Source organism: Kogia breviceps, chromosome 14 (assembly GCF_026419965.1).
Source record: "Kogia breviceps isolate mKogBre1 chromosome 14, mKogBre1 haplotype 1, whole genome shotgun sequence".
Classification (NCBI taxonomy): domain Eukaryota; kingdom Metazoa; phylum Chordata; class Mammalia; order Artiodactyla; family Physeteridae; genus Kogia; species Kogia breviceps.
In genome coordinates this window covers 22189640-22208183 of record NC_081323.1, presented here as the reverse complement: position 1 = coordinate 22208183, position 18544 = coordinate 22189640, and the positions used below count along the sequence as shown (strand labels likewise).

General features: G+C 56.5%; 1 protein-coding gene across 4 annotated transcripts in view; it reads right to left on the bottom strand.

The window, feature by feature from the left end:
* The window catches only part of MTCL2 (microtubule crosslinking factor 2), a 72635-nt gene extending 56192 nt beyond the window's left edge, over window positions 1-16443 (bottom strand). For 3 of the 4 annotated variants that reach the window (XM_059037959.2, XM_067011990.1, XM_067011992.1), the window contains exon 1: window positions 15459-16211. In XM_059037959.2, the coding sequence (XP_058893942.1) occupies window positions 15459-16130 (672 nt within the window). In that variant the 5' untranslated portion in view covers window positions 16131-16211. Of the gene's footprint in view, window positions 1-15458 lie in introns of all 4 variants that reach the window. The other variant, XM_059037957.2, reaches the window with a different exon arrangement.
* Between the last annotated feature and the right edge of the window lie 2101 nt (window positions 16444-18544).

The following is an 18544-nucleotide window of genomic DNA, read 5'->3' as shown; positions in this document are numbered from 1 at the left end:
GGAAGCTGGTAGGGAATCGCTGGTGGGTAGTGGGTGGGGAGCTCAGGCTTCCCTTCAAAGACAGCTCAGTGGGGCTTCCCTGGTGGCGCAATGGCTAAGAATCCACCTGCCAATGCAGGGGACATGGGTTCAAGCCCTGGTCCGGGAAGATCCCACATGCCACGGAGCAACTAAGCCCTCGTGCCATAACTACCCAGTCTGTGCTCTAGAGCCCTCAAGCCACAACTACTGAAGCCCGTGTGCCACAACTGCTGAAGTCCGCGCGCCTAGAGCCCGTGCTCCGCAACAAGAGAAGCCACCGCAGTGAGAAGCCCGCACACCGCCATGAAGAGTAGCCTCCGCTCGGCGCAACTAGAGATGAGCCCGTGCGCAGCACCAAAGACCAAACGCAGCCAAAATTTTATTTTTAATTAATTAATTTAAAAAAAAAGTTTCCTCCTTAAAAAAAAAAAGAAAGCTCAGGGTCCACTGAGCCTCTCACCCCAGCCACAGGGAAATGCGGAGAGAGGGGGCCAACACCACTGAACTAAGCCAGCCCAGTGGCTACACAAGGTTGTCAGAGACCCCCCCCCAACGTCGGTGGGGAAACCCAGACTTTATCCCCCACTGCAGACAGGAAGAAGCCACACTGCCCAGCAGTGCCCACCTCAGAGCCCAGGGGCCTCCCATTCTCAAACCGCCACCCCCACCCCCACCCCCAGGTCAGAAAGTCCGGACAAAAGAAGCTGAGCAAAGGCGATCAGATCAGGCACAGCCTGCCAGGCCTCCAAACCCATCCTCTCCGGCCGCTCCTGCAAGGTAACCTCTCCTCCCCTTGAAGCTTAACCTGATTATTTAACCTGGACCGAGAACGGGGAGTGGAGCGGGGAGGACGGGGGACAGATCGGGCACCCACGCTGCTGCCACGGTAGTCAGCCTTTCCCTTTACAGACAATGTTTATTTTGCTCTGATTATAGAGGTAATACCTGTTTATTGGAAAAAACTTGGGAAAAAAAAAAAGCAGATAGCTTTCTATCTCCTCCACTAGTTCTCACTGGTCTCTGCGTTAGGTCCAAGCTTCTTACCCTGGAATCTGAGCACACACCTCTCCCATCCCCCACCCACCCACCCCGGGTCTCCTCCCCACTTCTGTCTTGCCTCTGCCCTCCATGTCCAGGCACACCACGACGAAGAAATAGCCACCACCTATCGGGAAGCTCACTAATTACCAGGCCCAGTCCAAGCACAGTACGTGCACAATAGTTAGACCCCTTACCAGCTCTGTGAGGTAGGTAGGGAAAATGTTCCCACTTTGCAGATGAGGAAACTGAGGCTCAGAAGTTTCCCAGAGCCACTCAAGCAAAGGCGCAGTGGAGTTGGAATCCAAACAAGCCCTGTAACCCTGGGCCAGTGCATCTTAACTGTGTGTTCTCCTCTCAGGGTTGCTTGGGCTATTCCCTCTGCTAGAGAGCCTTTGCCAGGCTAACTGCTAACTTTCTCATCCTTCCAGAGTATTCCCTCCTCCCCCAGTCTGATTCAAACCCCACCCTCTGAACTCCATTCTTCTTGTGCTAACAATTTTAGGTCACATTTGCTCGTCTTCAAGTCTATCTTCCCCAAGAGCTGGAGGGGACGGCAGGTGCTGGGTCTGACTCGTGTCTGGTCCCCAGCACAGGACAGGACATGGGATGGAGCAGGCACCCATCACTGTCTATGGGTGGGTAGATGAATGAATGAAAGGAGTATGACTTCTGCCCTGCCCAGCCTCTCTCACAGCCCAGAGAGGGCAGGCCCTCCTGATCCCAGCCCCAGGTCAGCTGCAAAGAGTCAGGGAGAGCCTAGGCTGCTCCAGGGCTGGCCTCAGACCCCCATGCCACCTCAGGAGGATGGGCAGGGTCTCTCGAACCTCAGCTCACCCACCCACTCCCTGCCCACAAGTACACCTCTGTCCATCCTCCCTCACATCCCCTAATGACCCATGAGGTCAGCCTGCAGGAATCAGCCCCTCAGGGGCAGACCCGCTCCCCGAAATGGATTGGTTCCCAGGAATCCTGAGGGAATTGGCCAGGAAGAGTCTTTTGGTCCACGCTGGGCCAGAGGGCCAAACATGAGCTCACACTACCGCTAATAATAGCGTGGCATTGCATGGCAGCACGGAGCTTCACAGTTTACAAATACATTCCATGAGAATCATCTCACGGGTCCTCACAGAAGCCCCATGGACAGGCAGGACAGGAATCACCATCTCTGTTCTAGAGGCAAAGAACCGCAGAGGAGCACAGGGGAGGTGGGCTGTGTCCAGGGTCACACAGAGACACCTCCAAGCGGGACTCGGGCTGCAGACTTCAGGCTCTTTCATCTGCACCAGAATGCAGGGAGTCCATGAACTTGGATGGGAAGGGAAAAAAAAAAAATCACGTCTTTACTTTCACTAATGCTAACCAAAAACTAACATTTCCTTCTATTCTGGACAAGCCACAGTTGTATCAGCAGTACTTATAGCTTTGGCACCAAAAGAAACCACAGATATTTTCATATCCCATAACAGTTGTTGCAGAAATGTCAAAATATTGTAATTGTACTTTGAAATTACAGTAGTTAACAGACCTGTTTCCAGACCTTATAAATTAATAAACACACATATTACTATATCATAATTTAAAAATATACTTTGACAACTATATTTCAATATGCTTGCTTTCCTTTATATTTTGTTTTAAACATTTAAAAACATTATTCTGAGAATTACTCTCAGCACATGGCACAAAATAAGATGGAGTCTGTGTGCCCTCTGGAGCCGCCTCATCTGTGGGGTCTGGGTTGCCACCCCAGACCCCCGCTCTCCACCATCAGGGCATAAAGCTGGAGAAGCAGAGCTCCGCTTTCACGCCACATTTAAAATGTTCCAGGAGGGACTTCCCTGGTGGCGCAGTGGTTAAGAATCCGCCTGCCAATGCAGGGGACACGGGTTCGAGCCCTGGTCCGGGAAGATCCCACATGCCGTGGAGCAATGAAGCCCATGTGCCACAACCACTGAGCCTGAGCTCTAGAGCCTGCGAGCCACAACTACTGAACCCCAGAGCCACAACTACTAAAGCCCGCACACCTGAGCCCATGCTCCGCAACGAGAAGCCCCCACAATGAGAAGCCCGCACAGCGCAACGAAGAGTAGCCCCCGCTCACCACAACTAGAGAAAAGCCCGCATGTGGCAACAAAGACCTAACGCAGCCAAAATAAATAAAGAAAAATAAAATTTAAATAAATAAATAAAATGTTCCAGGGAATTCCCTGGCGGTCCAGTGGTTAGGACTCGGTGCTTCCACTGCCTTGGACCCGGGTTCGACCCCAGGTGGGGGAACTAAGCTCCTGCAAGCCTTTCGGTGCAGCCAAAACAAAATAAGATGTTCCAGGAAAGAATGCTTTCTGCAGGAAACCTACAGGAATATAAGATGATTAATCTCTGCACAATGAGGACAGAAGTGGGGGGTGAGATGTGGGGTTACTGGAACACTTGCAGTGACTCCAGATGCCTGGGTCTGATGGAATTGGTCTGGAAACGTAGATGGTGAGAAGGTCTCCAGACCCATGGAGCTGGAGGTGAAAGTGACCAAACACGAAGCCCCTCTGCAGAAATACAGCAAGCAACAATGGGTGAGTGAGCCTCAGCAACAGCTCCCAGCTGGCCCACAGGGGACAGGGAAGGAACCAGGGGGACAGGAGGCTCCTGAAGGCACGAGGAGGCAGCCTCTTACCAGCCACCGAGGAAGAGACTGTTCCAGCGCAGAGGTTCCCTGGCCAACTCCCACCCAAGAGAATCAGCCCCCACAGGGCTAGGGTGGACCCTGGGAGGGGCCTGTTCACCCAGCGTCCCCAGGGAACTCTGATTTGGGCCCTGCACACCACATTCTAGAAACCCTGGGATACTAAGGCTGGGTCAGGAGCAGGGAGCCGGGGTCTCAGCCCACCCAGCTCTGACGGGGACTCTGCACTGCCTGGGCCTCCCTCCATTCTGCATCTGTCTCCCACCTCCTCACTGCTCCACCTCAAATGCCACCTCCACCAAGAAGCCTCCCTGGCTACCTCAGCACAGCCATTTTGTATGAACAATTAGTGAGTATCTATGGTGGGCCAGATTCATCACCAAATCACTGGATTTAGTCCCCATGACGGTCAGTCTGCTCCCCACTAATCTGTTCTTCACTAAGTACATGGAGTGATTTTTTGTAAACTGTTACTCTCCTGTTTAAAACCCTCCAACGGGGGCTTTCCTGGTGGCGCAGTGGTTGAGAGTCCGCCTGCCGATGCAGGGGACACGGTTTCGTGCCCCGGTCCGGGAGGATCTCACATGCCACGGAGCGGCTGGGCCCGTGAGCCATGGCCTCTGAGCCTGCGCGTCAGGAGCCTGTGCTCCGCAACGGGAGAGGCCACAACAGTGAGAGGCCCACATACCACAAAAAAAAAAAAAAAAACACCTCCAACGATCGCCAAAATCTGTAAACAACCTAAATGTCCCTCAACTGGTGAATGGCTAAATGGTGGTACATCCATATAATGGAACACTACTCAGCAATAAAAAGGAAGGAAATTCCAATACCCACAACCACGTGGTCGGAGCCCAAATGCATTATACTAAGTGAAGGAAGTCAGACTCCGTTGGCTACGTACTGTATTAAGCCATTTCCATGACACCCTGGAACAGGCAAGATTATAGGGACAGAAAACAGATCAGTGGTTGCCAGGGGCTGGGGGAGGAGGGAAGAACTGACTACAAAAGGGCACGGGGGAATTTTGGAGGTCGATGGTTCTCTGTCTTGATTGTGGTGGTGGTTAACAGAGCTGTGTGCATTTGTCAAAACTCACTTCACAGTATGTAAATCACCGGCCCTGAAAGCAAAACAGAAGCCTGATCCTGCCTACCTGTCCATCTTCATCTCCCCGCATTCCTCCTCTTGTTGGTTACACTCTAGCCACTCAGGTCTTCTCCCAGCAGCCAGAAGACACCTTGCCTGTCCTACCTCTAAGCCTCTGCTTGGATTCCCCTCCCCTGCATCTCCCACTACCGGCTCCCCGTCCTGCTTGAAGCCTCCACTTAAATGCCACCTCCTCAGAGAAGCCTTCCAGACCCTTCTAAGCCCACTGTGTCCATCTCAACCCCGTGTTTCTTTCAAGGAGCGTATCACAGGTCCCAGCCCAACTGCGTCCCTGCCCAATTTCAAACCTTACCTAAATTTATCACCTCCTGCCCAGGTTCTAGGGACCCAACCCACCAATGGGCAACAGACCCAGGAAGAATGACAGCTGAGCTAAGGGACCCAGAATCTTCACTCTGAGGGAGCCTCTGCCTGGCCCGCCTTCTCCCACACCACCCTGCCCCCCACGGTCCCTCCCTCAGGCCAAAGCCCAGGCTGCCTGCCCATCTGCCACCCTGGCTCTGGCCTGGGCCACTCACCCTAGCCCGGAAGGGCTGACCTGCAGTTTGGGGCAGCAGTGGCCACAAGGGCGGCATGCCAGCCCCCCGAGAGGCCAGGGAAGCCATCTGCTGTCCCTTCTGCCTGTCCTCCAGGGTCTGTCAAGGCTCCAGATGAGATCTTCACACTTGGACCTCAAGGAGGGCAGAAGGCTCTGCAGAGCTCCACTTCCCTCCCAGCTCAAAAGCCAAGACTGTGGGGCTTCCCTGGTGGCGCAGTGGTTGGGAGTCCACCTGCTGATGCAGGGGACACAGGTTCGTGCCCCGGTCCGGGAAGATCCCACGTGCCGCGGAGCGGCTGGGCCCGTGAGCCATGGCCGCTGAGCCTGTGCGTCCGGAGCCTGTGCTCTGCAACGGGAGAGGCCACAACAGTGATAGGCCCGTGTATCGAAAAAAAAAAAAAAAAAAGCCAAGACTGTGGGAGCAGCAGCAGGAGGAGGGGAACCCAGAGACACCAGGCCTTCACAAGCAGGGACACTGAGGCCTAGAGAGGGACTGGGGACAGCCCCAGGGTCCCCTGGACTGAACAGAGTCAAGCAGGGAGGGACCCTGGGCTCCTACCTCCCAGCTTAGTCTCCTTGCCTGGAGGCTGGTCTCTAGTTTTAGGGGAGTCAGGGTCAAAGGTCCTGGAAAAGGAGGAACAGGACCCCAGCCAGGCATGGCCATGCTACACAATGCCCCCTCCCACTGGCATGGAGGCTGCCCGGTCCCAGTTACCCACAGGGTCATGAGGGAAGACAGGGTCCTGAATTTACCTCTCCAATAGCAATAAACAGTAACAGGCACGGAGCTCGCTGAGCACTCCCCCCGTGCCAGGCACGTGCCAGGTAGCACACACTATCTCACTGTATCCCCAGCCACCCCACTGAGGAACTGAGGTCAGAAGGGTCAACTCAAGGTCACAGTTCAATGGCACAGCCAGGATTTGAGTCCAATTTGAGCTCTAGTAAACTAGACTAGACACTCTCTATAATGGGACAATAGTGAGAATCATAATAGCTAATATTTACAACGGTTTACCATGTGCCAGACACCGGGCTGAGCTCTGAATGAATGTCCGTTATCTCAATGACAGTCCCTTTGAGGAAAGTGCTATTACTTTATGCCCATTTTACAGATAAGCAAACAGAGGCTCAGGAAGATGGAGGCTCCAAAGGCAATCAGGCGTGAGCCTCCCAGATGTGGCACAGCCCTGTGCATGAGACCACAGACACTCTCTCTGGTGGGGGGAGCTGTGTGTGTGTGTGCGTGTGTGGAAGGTGTGGGCAGGGAGGAGATGCCTGGAGACGACTGCCCACCAAGGCCAGGTCTGGCTTGTCACTGTCCCATTCCAGGCCTCATCCGCCAGAGCAGGGAGACCTCCGCAGTCCCTGATGCCTCTGGGGGGCACTCACAGCGGGGACACCTGACAGTGTCCCTCCTATCCTTTCTCTGTTGACAGGAAGGAAGGCAGCTTTTGGATCTGGATGTGTTTAAAACATCCCCCAAAGGGCTTCTGGGCTACAGCCAAATCTCTGAGCAAAGAGCATCACGAGACCCCAGTCCTTCTGCCTCTTGCCACTTGCAGGCTGTGTGACCTTTGGCAAGCCCTTTAACCTCTCTGAGCCTCAGTTTACTTATACTTGTGTGAAAGGAAGTGGTTAAGTCCCACCCTGGTAAGATCCCTGTCCTCATGCGGAGCACACAGGGGGAGGGGCTGGAGTGAAACCTGTAATTATCCAGTCAATAATCTAATTACTGTAGAGGTAAATGCCCCAAAGGAGCCTAAAGGAAGCCCCTATGTGTCTAACACAGAAGCCTGGACTGAAGCTGAACACATGAAGGTGGAGGAGGAAACCAAGGGAAGCAGGAGGGAACTACAGTACAAAGGCCCCCGAAGTGGGAAGAATGCAGGGATAGAGGCTTGGGATGCATGGAGCGCTCAGAACTTGGGTGGAGCAGGGGTGAGGTGAGGCTGAGAAAGGCAGGACCACACAGGCCACCAGGAATTTGGGCAGGGCCCAGGAGGGATATGGAGGGGAGAGGCTGATGCAACTGACCCAGAAGATCCCATGTGGAACTGGGGCAAAACCAGGGGAAAGATGTTTAACTGGTCCAGCCTAGCCACAGGACCCAAAACAGTTTTTCTATTGAAGCCCGAGCTTCTCTTTGCGGTGCAGGCAATGGGAGATTATTCACCCCAGTCTTAGAATGTGGGACCTCAAAGGCAACCCTCTATCAGCAAAGGAGTATCAGCATCCCCATTTTACAGATGAGGAGACTGAGGCTTATAAAGGCAAAGCTCATAGAGGAAAAGGCAGAACCAGGATTCAAGCCCAGGTGGGCTCGGCTCTAGACCACAGTGCTCTTCACCACCTTGGACCCCAGAGAAGGGAAAGGCTGGCCTGCTGCCCCCACCCTCTCTGACTCCCTGCCATTCCTCAGGGAGGCAGCACCATCCACTGACCTGTGGGCCTCCAGTGAATGCCAGGGCCAGCCTGGCCCAGAACACCCCAGAGTCTCTAGCTCTTTCCCCACCCCAGCTCCAAGTTCCTTCTGGCACCAGAAGGAAGAGAATGTGACTGCAGATGAGGTCACGCCTATGGGGCACCCGGGGCAATGACCTTAGTAATAACCTTGGCTGCTGATCAGGCCTCTGCTTAGAACTTAGCCGAGCCCCTCCCCTAGGGAACTCTCTCTGCCCCAGAGGCTACACAGGACATGGGGGTCCCTCCCTTCCTCTGTGACCAGGACAGTGCTGAATGTGCCATATACCTGAATACTAATCCTCCCAAGTGCTCTGCAAGAAAGGGATTAAGTCCCCATTTTACAGATAGGAAGACTGAGGCTTGATGAGGGGGCCTTGCACATGGGGTTCATGTATAGGGAGGAGGTGACAAAGCAAGGTTTGGCCCCAGACCTGATCCCAAAGGTGGAATTTGTCCACCTCCCTCCCGAGAGGCCCTGGGGCCTTGTGTCCGGTGCTACTGACACATGGAAAGGAGGCAGCTCCTAGCTCTGCTATAGGTCAACATGGCCCCCTCCCAGCAAGGTGTTCACAATGCCTCGGCTCAGTTCGGCATTCAGTGCCCCTCCCCAGCAGGCCCAACTCCCCTTCCCAGCCTCTCCCTCACCACTGCCCCCCTGCAACTCCCTCCAGCTCTTCTGTTTTAAGCCTGCAGCCGGCCTGCAGCCCACCTGCAGACCCTGATCACTGCCTTTCATTCAACCCTGCAACAAATATTTATTGAGTCCCTACGATGTGCCAGGCACGGTCCCAGCAGCTGGACACAGAGGCAGTCATTCAAGGCTAACTCCTCAACTCTAATGCCTCCTTCTCCAGGAAGTCTTCCAGGTCCCTCCTCTGAGTGCCCACATGTCCTCCAACCTTCTCTATCCTGGCCTCCTTTTCCCAGGCAGAATCAGGCACCCTTTAGGGATGGCAGTGGCATGGCCCTCCACAGTCCCCAGCAAAGGGGGAGGGGGAGGAGGCGGGAGATGAGGGCAAGCAGGAAATTCCAAGGAAATTAGAAGGGAGTTGCCCCTGGGCGCTGGCAGGCCTGACAATTGCTCCATTTCACTCAGCTCATTGGGCCCAGGCCCAAGTGCTGGGTGTCCGGGGCCTGAGGATGGCCTTTGGTATATCTTCTCCACCTTGGTGACCTGCCAGCCCCTTATCTGCCTACATACCACTCAGGCCCAGACAGGCTCCTAGGACCCCCAGATCAAGAAGATTGCAAAGTCAAGCCCCTGCCACACTCCTCACTGTTCCCAGCAGCCTAGTGGAAGGAAGCCTCGTGGAGGAGCTGAAAACAGTAGTTTGTACACATGAGCTCCAGGGAGACACGGGCCAGGATTTCCTGTGTTTCTGTGTAGCTGAAATGTCACAGCCAGTTTGTGTGTGTGTGTGTGTCTGGGTAACCTGGTCTGTGGGTCTTTGGCTCCTGTTAGCAAATGCTATAGGCCTGACATCTGAGTGCTCTGTGCTCGTGTCCTGCTTCTATGTACGTGGCTACATGTCTTGCTCATGTGTGTCGCTTGGGTGTGTGTCTGTGAGCCCCGAGTGTGCAAGGACCTCTGCTGTTTGCTCTCTTTGTGGAAGAGGCAGCGGGGGTGGCTGGGTGATGAGCTGTGTCTGTGCCCGCTTGGCAGGGGCGTATCTGTGGATTTCCGCGGATGCGGGCACCTGTGTGTAATGACTCTGTGTGGGTTTGTGTGTGCGCCCGCATATGCATGTGTGCTTCTGATATGTCTGAGGGTGTCTCCAGGGTGTGTCCATCTCTGGGACATGGCCAAGTGTGTCTGGGGGTGTGTAAGGGTGTGTTTCTGAGCCAGCAGTCTCCTAGATGGTGTGAGTCTCTGTTGTGTGTTAGATAACTGCGGGTGTGATGAGACAGGAGGTGGTGTATCTTGCATGGGTTTGTGTACTTCCCTGAGCAGGTATCCTCCCTAATAAGCCTGGAGGTGTGCTTCTGCAAACAGACAGCACAAGCATGTCCCTGGATGTGTATGTGAGACATGTGTGAGTGGTCGTGGATCTCTGAGCACGTGCTGTGAATATGTGTACATGTGTTTGTGTGTGCGAGAAAGAGTGTGCCCAGGGACACAGGCCAAACCCCTCTGTAAGGAATGCTGGGAGCCCTGGTAGCTTTGTGGTCCCCCTTAGGCCTCAGCAGCATCCATCTCACCTTCTGCATCTCATTCTCCACCTCGCTGGAGCTGCCCCCCACCCCCCACGACAGGCGACCAGCTGAGGATTCTTAAAGACCCAGTTCTCAGAGCAGCTTCTTTCAGACCACCTCTCAGCTGCCACAGGGAGGGCTGGGACTCATGGCAGGGACTAGCCTGGAGCTTTGCTGACCATGGTGACCACTCCTCTCCCTCCCACAGTGACAGATATACTGGAGTCCTCCTCCTACAGCTCCCAGGAACTGAGAGCTTCACAACTTGTGGCTTACTGCCCCAGACACCTGGCACAGGGCCTGGTACCCAGGAGGCACTTGGAAAATATGTGTTGAATGAATGAATGAATGAATGAATGAATGCCTGGAGAAGCAGGTATGGGAATGGTGACAACCAGGACAGGCACTAACATTTACTGTGCACTAGATCTATATCGTCACTCGGAAAAGGGTCCCCATGACCCTGGGGCAGGCATGCTTATCTCCCATTTTTCAGAAGGAAAAACACTCTGAAAGACTGAGAATCTCACCCAGAGACACAAAGCTTATAACGGGCAAAACCAGGTGAGAACCCTGCTCCGTGAAACTTGGAGGCACAAGCTGCCTCCTGCGTGGCAGAGGGTGGAAGAGAGACTGGGGAAGGGAGCTCCTTGGGGTTGTCTAGTGAGCTTCCCAAGTATATCAGCTGTGCAATCTCGGGCACATTACATAACCTCTCGGTTTTCTCATCTGTCAAACGGGTCTGATATCAGAACCCTCCACACAGGATTGCTGTGATGAGTAAAGGACTTACTTAACCCAGAGCCTGGCACACTGGAAATGATCTAATAGTTGATAGCATTTGTGAGCAAGAACCACAGAAGGCCGGGGATCAGTGGTCCGGGGGTCTCCAGGCCAGCTCTAACATTCTAGCACTCTGGATTCCAACCTAACCATTATCTAACCCTTAAGTCTCGATCCAAACCCCCATCACTTCCTCCAAGATCTCAGATCCCTGGTCCCAATCACACTTTCTACTGGTGCAGGGTACACATTCATGTACACACACGCAGGCACATGTCCCCCACACACCGCCTGCAGGCTCCAGGTTCTCGGCCCCAGCAGATGTCATTCTCTACTTGCTCCCAACAAGTCTTAGCCTGGAGCCCTGCACACAACAGAATTCCTCTCAACAACCTATGTCCCAGACTAGACACGCTGTTAGCAACCGCAAGCTCACGTTCCAGTCAGACTGTAGAAAGAACAGGACCCAGGGTTAGACCAACCAGGTTTGGAATCCTGGCTGCGTGCAGGAGCCTCCATTTACCCAACTGTACAATGGGAACTGGAGGGGAATTAGATGCTTCCTCTGGGCCCTTCTGGCTGACATCTAGATTGGCTACACTTCAAACACTCACATGTAGAACCTCCAAGGAGGTGGGGAGGCCTTGCTTCATGAAGCCCACACAGCATGGAATGTGATCACTCCTTCCTGTCCTCCTCCGAGCAGCTCCTGATTTAGCAACATCCTAAAGCTAGTGGGATCCACCCTGCTGGCTTTTCCCAGCTCCCTCAAGAATGAAGGCTTTGACATCCTATCTGTTCATTGGCTAACAATAATAACAATTCCCTAAAAGATGTGGGATTTCACGGCTTGCAAAATGTCTTCTTATCTATTCACACCTCCCTGATTCCTGAAAACAATCCTATGAAGTGGCCCAGGCAGGTTCCATGATCTTCATTTTATAGATGAAAAAAAAAGGGGGGGGGGGGCTCAGAGAGGCCAAGTGACTTGCTCATGGCCACACAGTAAATGGCAGAGTCAGGTCTCTAGATCAGGTCTTTGGGTTCCAACGCTCAGATTCTTCCATCCACACCAGGTGGGTTCCCAGCATGTCCTCAAAAGGTGCATGAACAACAGTTAGTGGTGATGGGGAGATAGACTTCAGACCACCAGGGTTTTGAAGGTCAAACAGTCCATGTGTCTGCCCTGCAGCCAAAGCTGTCTCTTAGAATCCTGGAACCTTAAAAGTTAATAACCTTCAGACTTCCTTGGCTGAGGTCAGGCAACTCAACTACAGCCTCCACATAAATATCCTCCTCAAGTAATCACAACCACCACATTTTGTGCCGTTGACCAGCTGCTTTCCACAAACCCCATGTCTTTATCCAACATGCAAGGCTGAATAACGCTGAATAACTCAACGGACAGCAAGCTCACTCCTTTCTCAGTAGCAGCTCCTTCTATCGTCTCACTGAGAGAGAGCTGCCCCATTTCCACTCTTTCCACTCGGGCTCCAGAGTAAGCCTCATGCCACAGGAGATCCGCCGTCACCCGCAGGGTCTTCCCCAGTTGATGGTTCCCAGTGCTGCCCACCAGCTGGGAGGTGAGCTCGAGCAGGGCCCCACAGGACTCAGGGGGACTCAACCCAAGGCAGCACGAGGCCTCCTGGGAAAGCACTGGGGATCTGAAGTCCTTCTCCTGGTAACTCAGATCCTGCATCTTAGAAGCAAAGTGGCCCAGAGGGGAAGGAAACACGTCCAGAGTACAAGGTACTCTTACTCCAAGCCTGGCTGCCTGGAGAACTGGCTCTGGGACCTGGAACAAGTCCCCTCCCTGCTGTGGCCACAGTTTACCCATCTGTAGAATGAACAAAACAACACCTCCTGCAATAGCCTCTACATCTATGGCCCACATCCATGGCCTCTAGATTTTCATCTTGCCTCTGTGAGGCTGGCAGCTGGAGAGAAGTTCAGGGACTGACTCATGTACACACAGTGGTAACCGCACAGTCTGGTCCTGCTCACCTCTCCATCCAATCTCCTTCCTCTCTTCAGCCTTGGCACTGAGCCTCGAAATCCACGAGCTTTTTCCTACTTCCCTCGGCCTGGAATGGTCTTACTCCAGCTCCTTATTCAGCTGGCTCCATCTCATCCTTCAGCCCCTGGCCTCCCTGAGCACCCCCAGCCCCAGCTTCATGTGCTCTCGGCACACTGTGTCCCTCCCCACCCTTATCACGATCCGCACTGTGACGTAGTGTATGACTATTGTTTAATCCCAGTCTCCCCCACTAGACGAACAGCTCCATGAAAACAGACACTTTGTCCTCGCCCATGGCCGTATCCTCAGATCTGCACTAGTGTCTGGTACACAGTAGGCCTTAAATAAGTAGCTGGTGAATGAATGAACGAGGGGCCGGGACTGCTTCAGGTGGGGAGGAGGATCTATTCTGCCCCCACGGAGTCCACAAGAGAACATGATAAGCGCCCACGGAAATGTGTCACATACCACTTGAGAACAGCAGTGATCGAAATTACCCTCATCTGAGGCTCGCTACATGCCAGGCGCTCTAGTGGTGTTTGCACACATAACTCATTTAACCCTTAAGGCTGGAAGATGTGTGATGTCCCTTTATACAACAAGGAAACTGAGGTCCAGAGACATTAAGTAACTGGTCCAAGATCACACAGCCAGGAAGGCACAGACCCCAGATCTAACAGTGGCCTAAGGCCTGCACGTGAAGCCAGAAACACTGCATGAATGGGGGAAATTGAGGCTGGAGCCTGACCCAGGCAGTGGGAGGTCCCCAGCCTGGCCCTGGCCCCTGTGAGACCTTAGGCTCAATCCCCAGCCTTCTGGAACTATTTTCCATCTTAACAGTCATGGGTGGCTCATAGGGACTCCAGAGCTCTGCCTGCTGACTTCCTGGAATGAACAGGAGCCCACAGGGTTGGGTGTGTGAGACCCTACAGCAAAGCTCTATGCCCCATCTTCCCTTGCCAGGGGGAGCAGTTGGGGCCAGGAGGCAGGAGTGAGGAGCTCGGGGTCCGAGTTTAGTGCAGCTCAGGCAAGAAGTACTGGAAGCAGCTCAGAGCACCAACTGGGCAGGGCCAGGCCTCCTTCTAGCTTGTCTCCCTCCTCTTACCCACCCTCCACTTGTCTTCTTCTCACCACTGGCTTTTGAATACTATAGGAGCTGACTGAACCCTTGATTGTCAACCGCGAATGGGGTCTTTGGGAAGGCTTACCCTCCCAATTAACAGATGAGTAAACTAAGCCCTGGCCTGAGGAAAGGTTAGAGGCTAAAGGGGTAGATTATTCTGATTCAGACAGACCCTGTCCTTCTATTCTACAACAGTCACTAAACATACGCTGGATAACAGATGCTGGGGAAAATAGGGAGGGGGAGACACAGTTAAGTAAGACCTTACAAACTCTAATGAGAGAGAAACCCTTTTGGCCAGAAGAGCTACAATGCAAAGCTAAGTGTTGCTGGGCAGACATAAATTAGCAGAGTGCCGTGAACTCGGTGGCTCTTGGCCAGGGGTGCTCTGGGTATTGTGCCAGGACATCAACTAATAAGAGTAGGGACATTTCAGCCTCTTCCAAACCATGCCCCGCCAGTGGCGGCAGAACCCACAAAGCTTCCCAGGCCAACATCGACACACAGGGCTGGGCTGTCCCCAAAGCTGCCTCGGTGCCAGGCAGTGGGCAGACAGAGCCTGGCCTGCACCCAGCAGGTGCTTATGTCCCCTGAAAGCATGAAGGCCAAGCCTGCTCTCCCAGGGAAACTCTCAGGTCGCCACCGCCCCCGCCAGAGGAAAGGCCCCTTTCAGATGTCAGTTTCCCTTCTCTCACTGGGAACATGGGAAGGAGATGGGCACTGCCGTGGGGCACCAGTGCAGCTGCTGTGTGTACAGGGCCTGTCCCAAACTGGGCAGAAGACAATACCCTGGGATTTAGGAAGCTGCCTCTGAACCGATTCTCCCACGACATCATCCTCCCAGGCTGTGGGACCGTTAGGGCGGAAGTCGGACTCTAGCCAAGGGGATGTTCCCAGATGTCAATGCTTTCAAACCGGACCCGCCCTGAAAGGCAGGCAGGGACAGGCCTGAGCCAGGAAAGCCCTGGGTAAAGACTCAGGATGGTGTTCTGGCCTCTCCTTGGCAGGGGATGGCCACAGGTCTCCCTGGCAGCACCGCACACCAGTGCCTGTCCCAGAAAGGAGAGCCGCCAAAGGCCTGGCCTCTGGCTTGGGTGTGGGGGCTCTGAGCAGCTGAATCAGAGGTCCAGCCCCTCACTGAGTACCCACCCCCATCCCAAGTACCCCATCTAGGCATCCTCCAAAGTACTTTTCTCAAGCCCCCCTTCCCAAATCAGGGTCCTCTGGGCGGTCTCCTCTTCCAGGTTCCTTCCTCAGGAGAAGGTGTCCCAGATACAAGGGGAAGCGGGATGTGAAGGAGCTCCTGAGGGTTTAGGCCCCTTTCCCAGCTCGTGCGGTGGGACAGCGGACCGGCTGGTGCCTCAGGTCGGTGGGGCTCACACCCGCGCCTCCCCGAGGCCTCCCTTTCCAGCACCAGCGCCCTCACCTTGAGATAGTCGTTTTCTGAGCGCAGCTCCTCCAGCTCTCGCACGAAGCCGCCGGGCCCGCAGTCCAGCATCTCCTCAGTGAGGTCGGAGAAGGCGAGTGAGGCACTGAGTGGCAGGCGGCTGCTCCCCACCGACGACGCGGCCACCGACGGCTCCTCGGGGGAGGCGGGGGGCCGCGGAGGCTGTTGTGCGGACGGCGGGGGCTGGGACGGCTGCCCGGTGCGGGCCCCACACGGGCCCCCGGCCGCCGACTCAGCGTCGCTGCTCAGCGCCAGCTCCAGGCCCAGCAGGCGCGCCTCCTCCGACGCGCAGTCCGACACCTCCGAGCTGCTGTCGGTGAGGCTGGGCGGCGGTGGTGGCGGTCGCGGCCCGGTCCCCGGGCGCGGACGGCCCTTGGCGCGGACCCCAGTACGGACACCGGCCACCCGGGTCCCTGAGCCCCGCGCCCCGGACGCCACCGCACGCCCCTTCTTGTCTGGCCGCGCCGAGGACGCGGCGCTGCAGGCGGCTGCGCCCGGGCCTGGGCCGCGGCGGCCCTTGGCCAGCGACCAGCCGGCCACGTCCTTGGGCCGGGCCGGCGACGGCGCGCGGTGGCTCTTCTTCCTCTCCGGAGCGGGGGCGGGCGGGGGGCCGCAGCCCCGAGCCGGGGACTCCCCCGCCTGCACCTCCATCGCGGCCTCCCTCGGCCTCAGCGAGCGGCGCGCATGGCCCGGGCCCGCCCGGCCTCCGCGCCCCGTGGGAGGCTCCTGGCGCCCCTCCGGCCGCTGGGGCCGCGGCTCCTCTCGGCCCACCTCAGCCCCCCGGCTGCGCTCCGGCCCCGACCCCCGCCGCACGGTCTCTCCGCTGCCCTGGGCTCGGAGAGAGCGGCCCGATCGCCTCCAGGCGCCCCGGCTCCGGCTCCGGCTCCGCCCGGCTCCCGCCCCTTCGGCCTCGCCGCGCCCCCGGAGAGCGCCCGGGCCCCGGCTGCCTGCACGGCGATCGCTCTCTCGGGCTCCGAGTCCGGCTGCGGCCCGGGCCCCGGCTCCGCCCGGCGCGGCCCGCCCCCCGCGCAGCCCCGCCAGCTCCCCGCCCCGCCGCCTCGGCTCGGGGGCGCGCGGCTCCGCGAACAAAAGGCGGACGCGGCGGGAGCGGCAGGGAGGAACACAGGCAGCGAGCGAGGGAGGGATCTGCGAAGCAACAGCGACCCCCTCGAGGGTCAGGCGGGCCGGGGCTGCCGTGGCCCGGGCTCCCTTCCCCACCACTCCGCCGCCGCCCCCTCCCCTGCTGGCCTGGGGAACGCACCCCGCGGAGGTGCCCCTGCTCCCCTCGTCCGCGCAGGGGTCGCGCGAGCGGCGAGAGGGGGGACTCCTAGGTAGAGGCCGGGTGGACCTCAGATCGCGGGAGCCAGCATCCATATACACGCCGAGCACCTCGCCCCTCGAGGCTGTGCAGAGCGTGCGCGAACTCCGCCCCCCTGGACCTCGCAGAGTAAGACCGATTATCCCAATGTACAGATGGGTAAACTGAAGCCAAGGGAAGACAGGCGATCAGCCCACGGTTAGCGGCAGAGCCGGGATGGAAGCCAGACCTCGCGCCTCCAGGGCGTGATCTGCATCTTCTGGCTTGGCTTCCCTCTCACAGTCGTGGGGAGCGTCGGGCCCTGGGTGCATGCCCGGCTCTGCACGCCGTGAGCGGCTTGTGATCCCAGGCATTACTTCCTCCTCCCCTGACCCCGGTCTCGGGTTCTGCAGGGCTAAAATGGAGGCGACCCGTTCTCAGGAGTCAGACCAGCGGATGCTTTGGGAATAGGTTTTGGCTACCGTGGGGGCTGGTCCGAGCTGGACACGGTTGCCCTGATCCCCACACGTCCCCCACAGGATCAACTCCGGCTAACCCCGGAGCCCCGGCTCTGGTGGGTGTCGTTTCTTTCCTTCCAGAACTGTGCTCCTGTGCTGTTGATTTTCCCTAGTGTCTGTCACGCCTTCCCCGCCCCCGCTCCTCGCCACCGAGCCGCTGTTGGGCAGAGCCACTTGAAGTCCTTTGGCTGCCCAGCGGGCAGGCGCTCACTCTCAGGGTAGCACCCCCTGGCGGGCGTGGGGGGCAAGGCTGGTGTTTACCGGTCTGCAGCCTCTTCTTCCTCCCTAGACTATTCCCCTTCCTTTCCTTTTCCTCCTCCTTCTCCTCCTTTCCTCCTTCCTTTTCCATTTCTCTCTTTCCCTCCTCTTCCTCTTCCCCCAAACCTGTTGCTTCACCTCCTCCTGCCCTTGACACACAGCTGGCCCAGGTCCACTCTGTTTCTGTGCCACCTGCCCCGCAGCGGTGAATATGCTCCTGGGGTATGCCCTCTCCCGGTAAGGCACGGCTTCATCCCCATCTAGGTGTGTCTAGGTGTGTAAGTGCCCCCTCTATCCTCGGATCCTTCCTCTGGGTGCCCCCCACGGAGCCAGGTAAGGAGCAGGGCCACTCAGCAGGTTCTCTGCAAACACTTCTTCAGGGGCATTTCCACCCCGATCCTGGCAAGGCACCTGCTCCCCTGCCCCCACTGACTGTCCACTCACCCAGTCCACAGGCACCAGGCGGGACCCTGAGGGACACAGTGGTGGACTTGTCAATGGTGAGTTCCTGACCTCATGGAGCACACAGTAAAGGGAGGAGATGAGCCACAAAAGACTCACCACAAACAGGGTGGCATGGCATTTCACAGGGGCAAGGGCCAGGTAAGCCCTCCTGCTTCCCGGGCCTCAGAAGATGCCACTTGGTTTAGTCTGATGTAACAGATCACAGGGTCCTTCTAGCTCTGATGTCCCCGTTTCTTGTAGACTGGTTCTGGCCTGGCACAGCGAGATGCTGTGTGGCTCTCAGAAACTGTTTGCCCTCTCTGAACTTCAGTTTCTCCATCTATGCAGAATGTGGGCTTGGAGATGTTGGATGGTGGGAATCCTGGCAGGGGATGTGCTACATAGAGCAGGCTGCTCAGCCACTCCTGACACACCCATGGCCACACCAGCGGTGGCCTGGATCTCCCCATGTGGGCCTGGGCCCGAGTCCTGGCTCTACCACAAACCCTGTCTGGGTCCCAACACTCATGGCTGAGCAGGGGGCTGAT